At 39.0% G+C, this 17,432-nt stretch overlaps 2 protein-coding genes across 11 annotated transcripts in view; one reads left to right on the plus strand and one right to left on the minus strand.

Moving 5' to 3' along the window:
* Positions 1-3,992, plus strand: part of TPP2 (tripeptidyl peptidase 2) — a 67,547-nt gene extending 63,555 nt beyond the window's left edge. The window contains exon 29 of one of the 5 annotated variants that reach the window (XR_004422862.1): positions 354-3,992. Coding sequence is in view for 4 of the 5 variants with exons in the window: in XM_033104546.1 (XP_032960437.1) it covers positions 354-443 (90 nt within the window). In the remaining variant the exon portion in view is untranslated. The remainder of the gene's footprint in view (positions 1-353) is intronic. The other 4 variants (XM_033104546.1, XM_033104544.1, XM_033104545.1 and 1 more) reach the window with 4 other exon arrangements.
* A 3,765-nt stretch (positions 3,993-7,757) lies between these two features.
* METTL21C (methyltransferase 21C, AARS1 lysine) lies at positions 7,758-17,156 on the minus strand. Of its 6 annotated transcripts, none has more exons than XM_033105140.1 (6): positions 17,000-17,156; positions 16,363-16,510; positions 14,714-14,854; positions 11,629-11,780; positions 9,347-9,464; positions 7,758-8,305 (listed from the first exon to the last, which is right to left on the minus strand). In XM_033105140.1, the coding sequence occupies exons 3-6, from the start codon at positions 14,841-14,843 to the stop codon at positions 7,911-7,913; spliced, it is 795 nt and encodes a 264-aa protein (XP_032961031.1). In that variant the 5' UTR covers positions 14,844-14,854; positions 16,363-16,510; positions 17,000-17,156; the 3' UTR covers positions 7,758-7,910. The 6 variants fall into 6 exon arrangements, with proteins under 6 accessions (XP_032961031.1, XP_032961030.1, XP_032961032.1 ...); XM_033105139.1 differs by having other exon boundaries at positions 14,714-14,869; XM_033105141.1 differs by having other exon boundaries at positions 11,629-11,687; positions 14,714-14,956.
* Positions 17,157-17,432: the final 276 nt, after the last annotated feature.

A 17,432-nucleotide genomic window follows, 5' to 3' on the forward strand; every position in this document is an offset into this window, starting at 1 on the left:
ACAGTGTTTGACTGACAGTGGGCATTCAGAAAAAATGAATGAAAAGAAACTAGGTTGATAAGAAGGAAGGGAGCAAGTAAGTTAACTGGGAAGAAAACAGAAAGGTTAGTAGGAAGGAGGGCAGGAAGGCAGGTCAGCAGGGATGATAATAATAATCACCAGAACAGGCTGATGGTAGGAGAGTTGATTAGTTGGTAGTAAGGAACATTGGTTGGTAAAAAAGAAAAAGTGGGTGGGGTGGAAGGAAGTTCTACATATTACTACTTTATTATTACTAAACATTTAGTACAGAATTTAAAGATTGAACTTTAAAAATCTGTTCTTTAATGAGACGTTATTGTGTTTTGTTATAGCTGATGAAGTTACTTGGATGGACTCATTGTGCATCTTTTACTGAAAACTGGCTCCCCATCATGTATCCTCCTGATTATTGTGTGTTCTAAAATAGGAACCAAGAGTTTAAATTTTAAAAAAAGAAAGTTTTATAGTGAATGGATACAAAAACAAATTTGTGGCATTTTTAGTCTAATGCATGTTTTCATCTGCTATCAAATACTGATTATTAAAATGCTGTGTATTTATCAGAGAACTTGCTGGCGTGTGGCTTCATACATGTAATGTAGACCTCTGACATCATGGTGTTTTCTTAACACCTCATACTGGTGGACTGAGCGGTGCCTTGACTGCCAGCACCAGGACTTTCAGTTGAGTTGCAGCTGTTACATGCATGATAGATTTTGAACAGTACCTTTTAACTGCAAACCTATAAAGTTCTATTTTTTATTTTATAAATGAACAGGGTTTTAACATGCTCGACTTTAATTTTTTCAGTTGTATGAAGGCCTTAAAAAAGCTACATTAAGCGTAGCTAAAATTATTTATTGGACTGAAAAAGTAACAGATTTTCACTTCCAGATTTTTTTTTTTTAATATTTACATTCAATTAAGGGGAAAAATTAAAGGGGCACAAATAAATGTGTGGCAATTGCCGTAGCATAACTACTCTAGTAAATCATCATCTTGGAGTTATTTCAGGCCAATTATCTTTTAACATTCTTTTGACATGCAGAGAACATCAGAATGAACTAATAATACATGTATAAGTGCCAGACAGCTAAATCTTTATCAGGTATTGTAAAGATACACATATGGTATGTTTATTAACGTTGAAATAATGTAAACACGTGAATAAATGTGCAAAACCAAGATCACAATACACCATATACACTCTGATACCTTAATTTTTTTTTATAATTAATAAAAGTGAATATTGAAGCTTCTTAAAGTTGGTCTTAATTTTTCATTAATAAAAAATTTGGGATTAGAATAGAAGTAATATTAATTCCATAGACAAAAAAAGCAATTTGAGGTATTTTGTTTTATAATGGTTCTTATGGGCTTGCAATTATTTGAATATATTTCCAATGCTTATTGTGGTTAACTTCTGTGTATGTTTAACTTTCTATTATTTCTATCTTTCTGGCTACTAGACTTGCTTCTCTCATCCTTCCTACATAAAATAAACAGACACCCATAGCAACATTAAAATGCCTCTACTCACTTATAGCAAGCGTGTGTGTGTGTGTGTGTGTGTGTGTGTGTGTGTGTGATTTTTAAATCTTGTTCCCTTAGAATTTATTACTATAGAAGACCTGCCATACCAATCATCTTGTCATTCATACTTGTGTTTTGGGCAGTTGACCCCTTTATCTATGAAATATGAAAGAATTAGAGCCTTTATGAAAAACTACAAATATGCATGCAAACATTTTGCTTACAATTTCTGAACGGTCTAGAGTCTAAAGTCCATCTATGAGCAGCCAGATGCACTTTCCCTCACAAACACACATACTTTGACCTACACACATACAGACAGGTCCACATACATAGAGGTTCCATCCAGTAAGGAAATTGAGAAGCTCAGGCAAGGTAGGGTGACTTCCCAAGTTTATGCTGATTGGCTGACTGATTAACAACCCAGGTTTTGCCATACCTGGTAAGTACTATCTGCTTACATAGAGCCTCAGGGTCAGCCAGACATGAGAGCCTGGGTCCTTCCCAGGTCTTTTCTCAGGCTACATGTAGCTGTACCACGTTCATGGCCTTCTAGAAACCCAGAAATATGTTAGAGCTTTCAAAACCCCTATGAGTGTCTCATTTTCCAGCGTTTCCTTTTTCAGTTTTTTGATTAGTCGCAACTGTTAGCCACCATCTCAGGCAGCCACAAAATTACACAATTGCCTGTAATTATCTGTACAAACACCCACTGGGAAAAGGTTTCTGGGCCTACGAGATCTAAGGCCAGTCTAATAAAGATGGCCTTGCCCATAAGGTCTCGGAAACAACAAGGCAAGCCAAATAATGACAGCTCTCTGGGAATGCAGCGTTGGTGGAGTTCCCAGCCATATTTGGCTCCCGCCAGTGACTTCCAGGCTGCCGGTTTTCACCATTTCCAGTGGAGCTGGAGATGGGATGGGGTCAGGGCAGTTTAAAATACCCAAATGCACAGCTCTTACTGAGATTCAACCATTTCACGTAAGCGTACATGCCTCAGATCGCTACATGACTTTGGTTCATTTCCGGAGATCTGAAAAAGGTGCTTCGGACAGTTTTTAACGGTTTTTCTGCTTTTTTATTGGAGGGAAATTTTCAGAGGTGTTTTCTCACTGATAAAATGGTCCACTGTTTCAGTGACATCACCTTTTTTTTAGCACATATGTTTAGTATCCAATTTTAAAGTAGTTTTACAGTTAGAAACTCCCCAGTAATTTATTTTGAAATACTACCTTTGGAGTTATATCAAGATACAGTAAATTCTACAACCCATCAAATACGACTTTTTACACAAACCACCATCATTCCAGATCTCCCTAATTTCTCACTTTTTTCCTCAGGTTTTGGGAGATTTTTTTGTTTTGTTTTTGCTATATTTCTTAATGTGAAAGGAGAGAGTAAGCCCACGGAGAGTTTTTAATATACTCTTCCAGAAAGGACTGGAGCTCCAGGTGCAGTAAGTGGCTGGGCCCTCCTGACAAGCCAGGCCAGCAGCAGCTGACAATCTGCTGCCAGGCAGGGAGCCTGCTGTGTCCTACTCTGGGAAGGTGTTGGTTCAGGATCATTTAGAACCCCTGCTTTCATGAGAAGATTTCAAAGGATTAAGTGTGTCATTTATCTCAGCCATATTTTCTCAAGGGTCAAACATGAATAACTAGAGTTCCAGTGTCAAGACCAGATGTCACCATTTTCTCTATGCAGAGTATGGACTGCCTTCATTTCCTGTCATGTAAATCAAATTTATTTTAGAATCTGACTATGCCAGGTCATATGCAAAATGTGAATAGAATACAGAGCAACTGGAAATATCGTCTATAATTCGCTTTCATTTTATGTATGATTTTAAAAGTTATTAACGTGCCTCAATGATTCTATGTACCAAACTACCTCAAAACTTAGTGGTTTCCAAAAACAATCATTTTCACTCACGAGTGTAACTTGGCTGGAGTTTGATCTAAGCTGGGCTTGGCCTGGATGGTTCCAAGCTCGTCATTAAAATGTACAATTTACAGGAAGAACAGAAGATAGAGGGGCATATTAAAGGATACCCTGGTAAAGCAGTCAGCATAATGCAGCAGGTAGAGATGATACAGGACAGACAACTCTAGTTTGTTCAACAAATAAATGGCAAGAGGGAAATGCAAGATGGAGGGAGAACCCGAAGATGAAAATAAATTTAAGGGATATGCCATTCAAGCAATTAATCACACGTGGTTCCTTATTTAGGTTCTTATTCAAACAAACGATAAGTTATGAGACAATTGGAAATTGGAACATTAATTGGATTTTTGGAGAAAGGATATGTCTCTTACTTGCTACAAGTTAATGCAGGAGCAGAGTAGTGGGTGGAGATATAGCTGAAACAAAATGTTCCATGAGTTGAAAATGTATATGAGAATTGGGGTCCATAATATTTTTGTCTACTTATTTAAAAAACAGCATCATTGAACAATAGTTGCCACACAATAAACTGCACATATTTAAAGTGTACAACTTGTCTATTTTTACATATTTAAATTTTTCTATGATAAAAGTTTGAAGTCAAAAGTTATAACTGCAAACAATCTGGTTTTTCTAAAAAGGCAGACTTTTATCCATTTAGAAAAGAAACATCTGATCATCATATCCCTTTGTCCTAGGAATGTGAAAGAAATCCTTTTGTAAGTCTAAGAAGAGATTTAGGAGGCAGATCCCATTACAATAAATTTCTTAATAGATTTCTCTCTGCTTGAAAGAGGAGTTTGAAAGTGACTTTGCATAACATTTGGGACAAACCATGAGATTTGTTTTTTAAGAGCTTTATTGAGGTATGATTTTATATACCATAAAATTCACTAGTGTAGGTATACAGTTCAATGTCTATAGTGCAACCTTTAACAATCAAATTTTAGAACATTTTCGTCATCTGGAAAAGTTGCTTCAACCCCTTTGTGGTCAGTCTCCACTCCTACTCTTAGCTCCAGAGAATTAATGACCTGCTTTCTATCTCTACAAGTTTGACTTTTCTAGAAATTTGTCTTTCACTTAGTGTAAGTTCTTGCATGTCATCCATGTTGTGTATAGCAGATATTGATTTCTGAGTGATACTCCATTGTGTGATGTTCCACAGTATGTTTACCCATTCACTGATTGCTGCTGGATATTTGGATTGTTTGTACTTGAGGTCTATCAATAATGCTGATACGAATACCTTTGTACAGGTTTTTTTGTATGTGGGCATATGTTTTAATTTTTCTCGGGTAGATAACTAGGAATGAAATTGCTGAGTTTCTTTTTAACATTTTAAGAAATATTAAACTGTTTTCCAAAATGCTGGTACCATTTTCCATTCCCACTAGCAATGTGTGAGAGTTGCAGATTTCTCACCTCCTCAACACTTGGTACTGTCACCTTTTCAATTTTGGCCATTCTGGTTGTTTGTCATGGTATCTCATTGTGGTTTTAATTTGCATTTCCCTAATAAATGATGAGTTTATTAGATATTTGTCTATAGTCTTTGGTAAAGTTTCTGTTCAAATTTTTTACCCAGTTTTTTCATGGGGTTGTGAGAATTCTTTTCTATATTTTGGATAAAAGTCTTTTTATCAGATTCATGTTTTGCAAATAATTTTTTGAGTGTGTTTCTTAATGGTGTCTTTTGAAGAGCAAAATTTTAATTTCAATAAAGCCCAATTTAACTTTGTTTTTCATGTATGGGTTGTGGCTTTCATGTCTTATCTAAGATATCTTTGTCTAAACTAAGTAACAAAGATTTTATCCTATGTTTCGTCCAGGAGTTTTACAGTTTTTATAGTTTCAACTCATTTATTTAGGCCTATCATTCATTTCGATTTAATTTTTGCGCATGATAGGGAAGATGCAAGGTGAATTGTTTTTCATATGGTAATCAGTTTATTCTACACCACTGGTTTAAAAGACTATACTTTCCCTCATTGAGTTACCTTGGCCCCTTTGTTAAGAATCAATTGACCATATATGCACAAGGCTATTTCTGGACTCTACTCTGTTCCATTGACCTATATGTCTATCCTTATGCAGATATCAATTGATGTGCTTTATATTAAGCAGTGTTTTCTAGATGGACTCATCTTTACCACCCTTGCTCACTGACAGAGAAGAAGCATAAGTATTATATAATTGGGTAGAATAATCTGGAGTCACCAGGTGAACATCCTGTGCTTGCCACACATTATCTAGACATAAAATACATCCTGCATCCCCCACAGTTTGGCTTTTGGGGGCCTGATCTTCTATGTTCCATATCCTAAGGGAGAGCATTGTGGAAGGCATGCTTAAGAGAAGGAAATTAAAGGTTAGGTAAGATTTTTTTTTGGGGGGGGAGAATGGGGGGTAGGTGCCACAATAATTTCCTCTACTTAATTTTTTTTAACCATTAGCTTCAAAATCTTGGAAGTAGGTTTTTACCATATAGAGCTCACTGTTAGTTTATGAACACACTATTATTTATCTTAAAAGATCGAAGAAATTCTAATCTTTATCCAGAGGGATTAAAAAGCATTTAAAAATGTTGATCACCAAATACCTTAGAGATTCATATTCTTAATAGGCAATATCAACAAAGGTGAAAATAAAGGCAACTACCTCTTTGGAATTCTGTCTAGAATCCCCATTTGGTTTTCGAATTTATAGATATTTATATTAATTGCTTCACAGTTGGCTTTAAAGTTTAAGAAATAACTGGTTGCACATGCACGTGCATACGTGTGTATTAATAATACCAATGTGTTTTAGTATTAACAACTAATACTAATTGCTCTCAATTATTACATCTGTAAAATACCTCTTGATTTCTTGAAAGCAGATATTTCTACTAGGTTCTTCCTCAAGAGTGCCTTTACTCTTCTTGGACTTCATTTTTATATACTTTTAGAATCAGCTTCACAAGTTCCACAAGAATACATGCGACTGCAAGTATCTGTTGATCAAGTTGGAGAAAATTGACATCTTTAAAATGGCTTTCAGTGCACAAACTAGGTGTCTTTTCATCTACTTTGGTTATCTTTAACTTGTCTCAGTACTGCCATAAGTTTGTGTAGTGTTCTTGCATATCTTTTGTTAGATTTATTCCTAAGTATTTGATATTGCTGTTGTAAGTGATCTTTATTTAAATTTTATCTTCTCACTATTTGTGGTTAGAATTTATAAATACATTTGGGCTTTGTACTTGACATTTGGCAACTTTGCTAAACTCTTACAAATTTCAATTCCATTGTAAATTATCTACAGTTTCATGGGTCAGCAAATTATGGCTTATGGCCAAATCCAACCCACAGCCTGTTTTTACATGGCCCACATGCTAAGAATAGTTCTTGCATTTTTATAAATGATTGTAAAAAAAATGCTACAGAAACAGTATATGGCCTGCAAAGCCTAAAATATTTATTATCTGGCCCTTTACAAGATACGTTTGCCAACCTTGGCCTACATAAACAATCACGTCATCCATGAATATTATACTGTTATTTCTACCATCCTAAATTTGCATGTTTTATTCCTTTCCTTTCTTTGACAACATTGGCTAAAATCTCCAGTATAATACTGAAGAGAAATGGCGGCAAGCTTTAATTTTAAGTTTTTTCTGTATCTCCAAGTAGAAGCTTTTAACATTTTATAATTGTGATGTTTTAGATTTTTTTTGTAGTCTTTCTTAGTTAGAATAAATAAAAATGCCATTCTTTCCTAATTTTCTAAGAAAGTTTAATCAAAAAACAACAATGCAGAAATCTAACTGAAATGGCCGTAGGCAGTTGGCACAGAGAGAATTTGTAGATTCAATTCTCTCAAGTTCCTAAGACAGCATCCATTTCCTCATTCTAACACTGTTTTCACATTTTTCACTTTTAATCATTGTTAAGCCTATAGTTTTCTATCACTCAATATCCTCCCCTTTTGTTATAGTTAAAATCCATGTAAGTAGATTCTTCAAATTAAGATACAAGGATCCTATGAAGCTTAGTTTCAAAAAGCATGTGATAGAAGTGTACTGACAAGTTTAAAACTGTTCTCTACAATAGAAATAATAAGGGGGAAATCCACTTGTTTATTAACTTATTCATGTGAAATTTATTAAACATTTAATTGAGACTTTGGAAGCCAGCAAAGCTATTTTACATTTTCATGTTATTCTTTACAGATATTTAGATTAACCAGATAATCTGAAATAGGTTATTTTAGAAAGGTGCTATGAAACTAAGTTCTGTTTATTCTAGGTGTACAAGTTGTTTTTATGCACTATCTTCTCACTCATATATATAAAAGAAGTGTTTTACTGACAATACATTCTCTAACTCTACTCAAAAGACACACTAGTTTTTTGAAAAGACATTTTGTTTAATTTAATCCCACTTTCGTGTTCCTTTAAAAATTTTAACTGTTGACTCTGGAAATTCAGCCAAGAATGTTGTATCAAAAACTTGCTTGAATTTTTCTAAAAATTCATAATCAGCACTGAATCTGAACTTGTTTGCCCAAAGCAACACCGTCCCTGGCTGGCAGAGGTATTCCATGGTGGTGAGCAGCTTGTCCAGGAAGTAATGGTGATAGACCACATCCGAGGCCAGAATATAATCATAATAAAAAGTTGACTTGGGGAAGTTCTGTTCCAGGCCTTCTCCCCATACCAGCTCCCTCACTTCAGGCAGATGTGTGGTACAGTTCAGTGTGTTCCTTAAAAGGTTGTATTGGAGGTTTCCTAGGACATCAGGCATATCCGTTGCTGTGACTTGAGCTCCTAAGAAAGAAAGAGAAAACATGTAATAATTACCTGGAAACATTTGGGCAGCCACAGGGGACATATATACTTGCGGAGAAAGAAAAGAACTAGAACTGAGCTTCTCAACTTTGGTCCTTTTGACATATAGGCTGGATAAATTTGACAGGATTCTGTCTGGATAAGTCTTTCTTGTGGGAGGCCCTGCCCCGTGCACTGTAAGGTGTTTGGCTGTATCTCTAGTCTCCATCCCTTTAATGCCAGTAGCACCTCCCCACCCCACTTCCAAGTTGTGACAGTCAAAAGTGTCTCCAGACGTTGCCAAATGTCCTCTGTGGGGCAAAGTCACATTTGGTTGAGAACCACTGAAACAGAATAATGCTCCTGTCTTTTAAGAAACTATAAGTTAAACAGTGGTGCAATATTGGGAGATTTCAGGATAATTAGCTAAACATACTAAGGTTCTTACCATCACCTTAATATGATATATAATGTTTCTTATTCTAAAATAGTATTTAGCTGAAGATTTTGTGTTTTTCTTGTATGAAGAGATCAGTACCCAGTTTCCTTTCCACAAAGGATGCTCTACTTTGTGTGACTCTCCCCTTTATCTAAATTCATGCAATTAATTTTAGGCATTTTAAAGCTAGTGACAGTGGTTCACAAAATAGATCACCATATTTCCAGATTGGTTTTAAAAGAAGAACTGTAATAGTGTAGGCAGAAGTATGCCAGATTTGTACCCACGTTTTGCCCAGTGCCCAAGAATTTACAACCTGCCCTTGGATATAAATCTGTCTTCACTTGAACCCCTCCAGAATTTCAACTTCATCACATGGTAATCAGTGGACTGGGCAAGTTACCGAACCTCTCTAAGACACAATTTATCTCATCTCAGGGGATAACAGTAGTAATTCTAGCTCAGGACACGGGGAGAATTCAATGGGTGAAATCATGGCCAATCACCTAAACCGCAGCCTGCCATACAGTCAGCACTCATTATGATTGTTGCCACAGTAAAGGTCTTTTGAAACAAGATCAGGAATAAACAAATAAACAAACCTAAAATACTGGCCACAGTGGAAACAAGGCCTGGTCCAGCACCAATTTCAAGTATTTTAGCATCTTGGAGATTCAATTCCTCTGTATGTTTCTCCAAATACTGACACAAAGCCATCGCCTAAAAAAATATTCATGTTTGTCACTTAGACATTGGAGCGTTGGAAACCAGTAGCAACCCCAATCCCCACCCCAGGTTAAATGCTATAAGACACATTATTAATAGTTTCAGTTTATTGAAGCGTTCATAAGAATCAAAATATACATTCAATTCCATATTTAGACCTCGAATATGAAAATTATTTAAGAGGTTCCTCTAAGAAACACTTAGATGATCAGAACAGCACTTCCCAAACTTCAGTGTGCACACAGATCACATATGGCCTGGTTCAGGATGCACATTGTGCGGTAGGTCTGGGTGGATGGCTCAAGACTGCACTTCTAACAAGCCACCAGGTGACGGTCTAGGGACCACACTTTGAGTAGTAGCAAGGAGACATTTAAAAATATACATGTGAATAACTTAAGACATATTTTCATGTAGAAAATCAGGCGTCCCTTGAGAATATAAAGGATAATTATTTGCTATGTGGGCGTTTCAATATTAGGAAGACAGTGTCACCAGGAGCCATAAGAGTATATGCTTTGAGAGGCTTTCTGAAGAGATGGCTGGCTGGAGGCTTCCTTCTTCAAGTGCCCTGCCCTGTGAGAGGCTGGCCCCACTGGGGTGCTATCTGGGGAAAAAGCTTTTCTCAGGAACAGATAGATCTTTTGACATTACGAACACTTCCCCACCCCTTCTTAGCCCTGTTAGCAGACTCCTAAAGTGAGCTCTTTCACAGAAAGCTGCATTTGAAATCACACAAGACAAGGGTATGTTCCCACTTTATATAAACTCTTCTTATGCAGTTTTTAGGGACTTCAGGTCCCAAGAGAGGGTTTTGTGTGTGAAAGACTGAGGCCTTACTGAGAATGAAATAGTCCAGATATTCTTTCTCTAGTCCTAATCTCTGATACCTTGTCTATAGTTGTCTGTTTGCCAAATATAATAGGAAGCCATGTAGTAGTTTGGTGATTTTTAAATTTCTTGTTAAACCGAAGAAAAGCTTTCATTTGAAGAAAATCATGCTTATATGTATAAGGGGTAAAAATCGAGCTTCCTTGGTTGGGGGAAGGGTGAGGGGTGGAGCTATAAGAGCCCCTTGTCTGTCCTTCCCCTTTCCCCCCTCCTCCTGCTCCCCCTTTCACTTGCCACCTGCACCCCAGGTCATCCTGAGGGAGCTCCATAGAACCTCTGTAATCCTGACTAAATGTATTTGTGGTGCCTGGACCATCAGTCTGTATCACCTGGGAGTATCTAAGGAATGCAGAGGCACAGCTCCCCCCAAACCTCCCCAGACCTCCTGAATCAGAATCTGCATTTTAACGAGGTCCCTGTATGATTCATATGCATGCTAACAATTGTGCTGTTCTGATCTGGAGCCCCCTCTAAGCACAGGCTGATAACCTCTGCAGTGAAAAGAACAACAGCAGCTCTGGCGTCCCAGGCCACTGTCCCTGCCTGGTTCTGCACCATGTCCCTGGTGGAATAGCTTTACCAAATCAGTGAACTTTTCCTTATCGTTTACCAATTCATTAATATTAATGGTAATACTACATTAACAATTACAGCGAACATGAGCGTAGGTGTAGCACTTCACTGAACTCTCACAACCATCTCGGGAACTGGACATTACCACTGCCCCATGCTTTAAATATGGAAATGAAGGTAAATGGAGGTGAAGTGAACATCTGTTAAAACCTGAACAGCAGGTTTTCTGGCTCTAAATTCCAAGTGTTTCCCCCTTTTCAGCGCCATCCTCTAGGGGCTGTTCAGGGAGAACACTAGATGAAGGAATGCTTCCTAAACGCTTCTACTGGAAGATCCACAATGTAAAAGGGAAATGAATGCCCCAAGCAAGGGTTTGTGGGAGTGACCCAAAGGTAATATGTGCTGCAAAGTCCAAACTCTAAAATCCGATTTTTTTCTCAACAATTCAAGTTTATATTAATGTAAACAATATGTTTCAAGAACATAGCATAGCAGAAAAGCAGTGCTTCTGGGAGACAGGCTTGTGTATTTGTGGAACCCAAGCATACCACCCCCACTTCTGGGGGGCCGACAATTGACCCTCAGTTGGAGAAGCGCAGAATATTAAAGCACTTGGCAAACTGTGCAAAGCAACACAGAGAGTATTATTATTATCCCCAGAAATCCTGCTGTCCCCGCATCACAGTTCTCTCACCCCTGGCCACACCACCGCTCCATAGCTCTCTATGGATTCTTGCATGACAATCTCCTTGCCTGCAAACAGGTAATTCTCCTGAGTGTAGCTGGCATAATTTGTAGGCACAAATTCCTGGAGGCTATGAAGAGATGGCTCTATCTTGTTAAAATCTGTAGGGCAGAAAATAAAACAGGTTTCAGGATTTGTTGATCCAGTGCAAATACCCACTTGGTATATGTGGTAAGATGGGAACAGGTTGAGAATTCTTTCCACACAAGGGTCAATGCAATCATTGACCATGGCTGCAGACTGGCACAAAACGGAATGATAACGGGGTGACAGGGACATGAAATTCAGATGTGACATTTTTATCATATGATGAAATGCCAAAGGATGCCCTGGGTCCTTCGCTGTATTTAGGAGGGGACAGAAAAGGTGTGGATCCATCCCCATACTCTATTTTGATGGCAGCAGGAAGCTAATGGCACAAATGAGCTGTCTGTGTAAGGAGGGCCTCGGCAAACACGGACCTGACTATTTTTAGGTCTTGAAGTAATATTCCCACATGTTGGCTGGAGAGTGTCTCTTAAATCCTTCCTAAATCTGCTCCTCAAAAGGTATAGGTCACCCAAAGATGAGCCAGCCCCGCAGTCTGGAGCGGGGGGAGTGTTGTCAGATGAGCTCTGGCTATTAAGTTACTACTGCTTCAAATACTTTTTTTATACTCATGACCCACTCTAGCAGCTCTCAAATATCATATAAAACAAGAGGAAAAGAGCATCTGCTTGGAGGAGGACGTGAATAGAGTTGGAGGATGGCGGCTCTTTGAAGAAACCTAATCAGGAGTCCACCCCTGAGAGGCAGGTAGGAAAGGCTATTCCAGCTTTCACTGGTTTCCACAGGAACTGGAACACTTCTGTGCTGGTTTGAAAACCATTTGTCACAGGTTCACAGGAAGAAGAGTGCAGAAACTTGGAGTAAGCATTTAGAAGTTTTACAGCAATTTAACCATGCCTGGTGAATCTAATTACAAACAAACAAAAATGGGGCTTGTATTTTGCATGTCTTTGTAGTTTCATTTTGTTTTTCTAGAAATTCAATTTGTTGTATTTTACGAAAAATAGTGTCAGTGTGTGGCCGGTGGGAAGCGGCCTTTGAGCCCCGCTTGAGTGCAATGACTGTAAATAGCATCGCGGATGTCCACGGCTCTTCAGAGCGCTGCTGCTGGCCACAGGTTCTGATTTAGTGTGTTCCACCCCTGGGAGGAGAATTCTCTGACCTGAACAAAAAGGTTGCTTACGGAGACCTGGGACTGCACTGAGTGTGCCACAACTTGCTAATAAAGAGTGGCCAACCCCAAGTGCCTTGCTTGGGGTTGTAGGGAGGTTGTAGGGAAGGGAAAGAGACCTATGGCCTCCCCTACCTCTTCTTAGGGGAGGCTACTGACATCTAACCACACCCACCCAATATCCACGAATAACCAGAGGCCCTGCCTTCTCTCATAGGGCTGGTAGGCTAACTCCGTTCTGTTTCAGAGATGATGAGAAGGCCGAGCAAGGCTGCAGGAGCCGGGAAATGTTTGCCCACCATTTTAGGGTGAGGGGAAGAAACCCTGATTTGTAGGATTTGATGATTGCCATAGTGTAAGCACTCCCACCCTGGTGATTTTAAACTACCAGGGAGATGTCAGTGGGCAAAGATGTGGAGCAGCACACCATCATGGAGTATTTCTACCATCCGGATACGATGGCCTCAAGAGCCTCAAGAGCATAGGTAATTGTCAAATGTAGTAAAATATTTCTTGATGAATCGAGTACTTATTACCTTGTTTTTTCATACACCTTTGCCTTTACATAATCTCTTTAATTACAAGTTTATAGAACTTGGATTTCAATAATGGCTGTGTTTTCTAACCAGCTCACAGAATTCCTGAAATTCAGGAGCTGGTAAAGGCCAGTTGGTACAAGGAGTCGGTACAGGGCTGTGCTCCTTTTCTCAAAGGCTCTCATCAGTGGAACACCTACTAAGAGCAGCCAGACCGTCAAGAACTCATGTCAGCTTCCGCAGGCATCCCTCCTCCACCACCCCCTGCTACAGTCCAGACTGTCCCTTCCTCCCTTCCTTCCACATATCACCAACTGGGGAACCTCAGGGCTGTAGGAAAAGTCAGTGGGCTGCTTATGAATGGCTCATCATTTCACAGGTTAATAAGCTGATGGTTGTACTTTCCCAATTAACTTTGTAAAGAAACATGGACATACAAATATTCTCCCACAAGACCCTTTTATGTTCTACAAAGGTAGAAATTTATGTTTATTGCACATTAAATATTTTCTCATTGTATCTATGCTAGCCCAATAGTTCCTTTTAGAGGGACCAGGTTTTAGAGATAGAGTTGTATTTTTATGTAAACAGTTTAGTAAAAATAAATAACATCCTGGATTAGTAGAATTGGAACATCATTTCACCATGTTACATGATTGTAAATGTTTTAAATGCTATGTCTTGGCTTTTATGACATTATTTGGTACATCTATTATTTATTAACTACTGAGTCCCCATCCAGAAATACAACCCTAATGGTTACATTGTCTTGATGGGAAAATTACACTTTGCTTTACAAGGAACCACTGTATGACATAGTTACCAGGAATACATTTTGGTGAAATGCAGAAACGAATTTAGATTTCATTTCTTTTTAAAAGTTCTTGTTACAAAAAAAATACCATCTTAGATTTATACACAAGATAAAACGAATTTGTGGAGTTTGATAAGTACAGAATGTAAAAAATAGGAATTACTTTTAATGCTATACTTATGTTTGCATGAAGTCATTTTTCTACTTAGCTACATTGAAGGAACAATCTAGATGGATGTTAATTAGAGTTATTATAGTGATCACTTTGCAATATATGCAAATATCAAATCATTACATTGTATACCTGAAACTAAAATAATGTTATATGTTAATTATAGCTCAATAAAAAAATTTTAAATCTAGAATTAAAAGGAAATGGAAATTCTTGTCACTGAAGTTAACTGGAAAATACCATCACCAGGAAAACAACTGAGAAGGTGTTAAGGTGATAAAGAAGGATGTTACCTCCTGAGGGTCCACTGGCGCCATCTTTCTGGAGAGTCTTTTCCTTCTCGGCCTCTAACCAGCCATCTGGAGAGCTTGGTCCTTCCACCAAGTGCTTGGGCCGCTGCTCGGAGCTCAGACACATGTCCATAAGCAGAGCGGCTGGAGAGGAGAAAACTGGACAAGACTCAAGTTGCTTAGCAGCCCCAGGCTGTTTGACTTTCCCAGAAGGCTCTAAAAGGTTCAGCTTATCACCTATAGCATCTGTTGAGCCGAAAAGAATACCTGCTTTTTAGCTTAGTTTCCTGGACAAGCAAAGCAGCCACCCAGAAAGCTGCCACCCTGGTTTTGCAGAGCAAAGTAGAGGGAGACCATGAAACATAAACAAACCTATTCTGTACATGAAGAAAGGCAAAAATAGAGCAATTATAGCCAAGGGACAGGCACGACGTTGCTGGGATCTAAAATATATTTCTGAATATTCAGCTTTTGAAACTGAATTGTAATAAAGAAAACCTAGTCCAGCAGTATGACCATTGGGAATACCTTGTGGATTAAGGAGTAAATGACATCATGGATGAGAAGCCAGGACTTGGAGCAAACACAGGGCTCTCCCTTTTCATCTGAGGCTTTCTTGCAAGATAGTAGAAAGCTCTGGGGGCTGAGAGCCAGAAGCCTGCTTTGGCTCCCTTCTCCAACACTTTGCATTCACTTAATCCCGCCTTGCCATTTCATCATCAGCCAAAAGGGGATAATAATATCTGCCTAACTCCCAGGGCTGGGGCGAAAAACAAGAGAGCAAAGGTGATTAGCAGAGCACAGGAAAACTCCGTGATTCAGAAAAAGGGGACCTAGCTGTTGGGATCTTTGATCAGAATCAAAATAACGACACCTGACACTGCTGCAGGACGGACTTAGACTGTTGCCAAGCACCATTCTAGTGCTTTACATGGATGGATTCATCTAATCCTCACAACAAATCCTGTAAAGTAGATGCCGTTATTATGCCTCTTCTCAGATGAGTGATATTCAGGCACAGAGAGGTTTAAAAGCAGCCCAAGAGCCCCCAGCTGGCCAGGGACAGAACCAGGAGTCAAACCCAGGAGCTCCAGCTGCAGAATCAGCCTCCCTGATCTCAAGGCGAAACACAGCTTTCGTTGTGTTGCTTCAGCCCTGGGTTTCCTGACCTAGTTTGCCCTGAAATTACTTATAACATTTACAGTGACATTTTCTAGTCTTTCCTACAAACTCTAAGTGGGTTTTCTTGTTTGTGTTTACCATTGAGTTTATTTTTCACACACACGAGTTGCCCCATCATATTGTTTCAGCCAACTGTGGGTAACAACTAGCCACACCAAGTCGCACTGTGACTAACCTGCTGAGCGAAAAACCAATGGGAAAGCCAGCCATTCCGGCATTGGCTTACTCCAGTGAGCAAACAATATGCAAGAAAGAATGCCAGCCCCTGCCACTAATGTAATCCCATCCCACACTTGGAGAAGCTGCATGTCCGCCACAGTAATGGATTCCAAACAAACGGATTGCTGTGAAAGTAACTCAACATTGTCATTGGCTCTAGAATCAAATAAGCAAATATTTATCCCCAAACCAGCCAACAGTGCTCTACCAGTCTGTGCTTCACAGAAGTGTTTTTTCTTGAAGATACTTACTTGCTCCTTCTTTGCAACTTCCCCACAACTCCAGGAAGTTCCCTCCAAAAGACAGCAGTCTGGTGGCTTATGAGGCCACAGAGCTTCTCCAGTGCGGAAGTCTGGCTGTGGTGAGGAGCCTGCGTTTGAATCTTGGCTCTGCCAGGTACTAATTTGTTGGAAATATAGATAATGGTTGTGAGAATTAAGAGAGGTAATTATGCAAAAACTCACACTATGACATCTCCTGTGATTATCATCTCTGAAGCGAGAATAGTTATGCAATGCAGCACTCTACGGAAGACCCTCACCCAGCACCATGGGATTCTGCACATTAACTCCAAGACATTTCTTCAGTTTGCATGCAAGCAAAGGAGAACTATTTCCAAATAACAGGTGATACTATTCCTTGTGAAATAAAATGACTCCCTCCCCCATTACTATAGTTGACATGAGAAATTAATTTTCCCCAAACAGCTGTACAGCTGTGCATTGAAAAACAACCTAGAACACAACGGCAGTAATCTGCCTAGTTCGTTGCATCATATGATATGTATCCTATGTTAGTACTTAATAAAGAATTAGGAAGTTTTAAAAAATGACTCCTTGTTAGTACCCTCTAAATAACTTTGAACTGTTAGTTTAAACATATCTTTACCTTATGTAGCTGAAGAGATCTGAGATTTCCGTGTACCTTTTAATCCCCGATGTTTTATATAGATCTGCATCTGAAAGGATTAGCATTTTATGAACAAAAGCCAGCCAGTGGAAGTTCAAGTTATTTAGGGTAGCATTACCCACTAGTGCTCAGACACATTACTGTGCTAGAACTTTCTCTCTCTCTCTCTCTCTCTCTCTCTCTCTCTCTCTCTCTCTCTCTCTCTCTCTCTCTCGCCCTCTCTTTCTCCTTTCTTTCTCTCCCCCTCTCAATTGTAATTTCTCTCTCTCTCTCAATTCTAACTCTCTCTGTCTCTCTCTCTGTCTCTCTCTCTCTCACACACACACACACACACACACACACACACACACACACACACACTCCTTGCACCATGAAACAGAATCACCCTCAAAAGATCCAGAAAATCACTCCA

The sequence above is a fragment of the Rhinolophus ferrumequinum genome, chromosome 4, assembly GCF_004115265.2.
Source record: "Rhinolophus ferrumequinum isolate MPI-CBG mRhiFer1 chromosome 4, mRhiFer1_v1.p, whole genome shotgun sequence".
NCBI lineage: Eukaryota > Metazoa > Chordata > Mammalia > Chiroptera > Rhinolophidae > Rhinolophus > Rhinolophus ferrumequinum.

Bases quoted from the DNA above. Each gene is read 5' to 3' on its own strand.
- METTL21C (XM_033105140.1), bottom strand. From the start codon at position 14,843: ATGGACATGTGTCTGAGCTCCGAGCAGCGGCCCAAGCACTTGGTGGAA. The intron at 9,465-11,628 runs GTGAGAGAACTG...ATATTTTTTTAG, and splicing joins GAGCGGTGGTGTGGCCAGGG to GCGATGGCTTTGTGTCAGTA. The intron at 8,306-9,346 runs GTTTGTTTATTT...TTTCTTTCTTAG, and splicing joins CACTGTGGCCAGTATTTTAG to GAGCTCAAGTCACAGCAACG.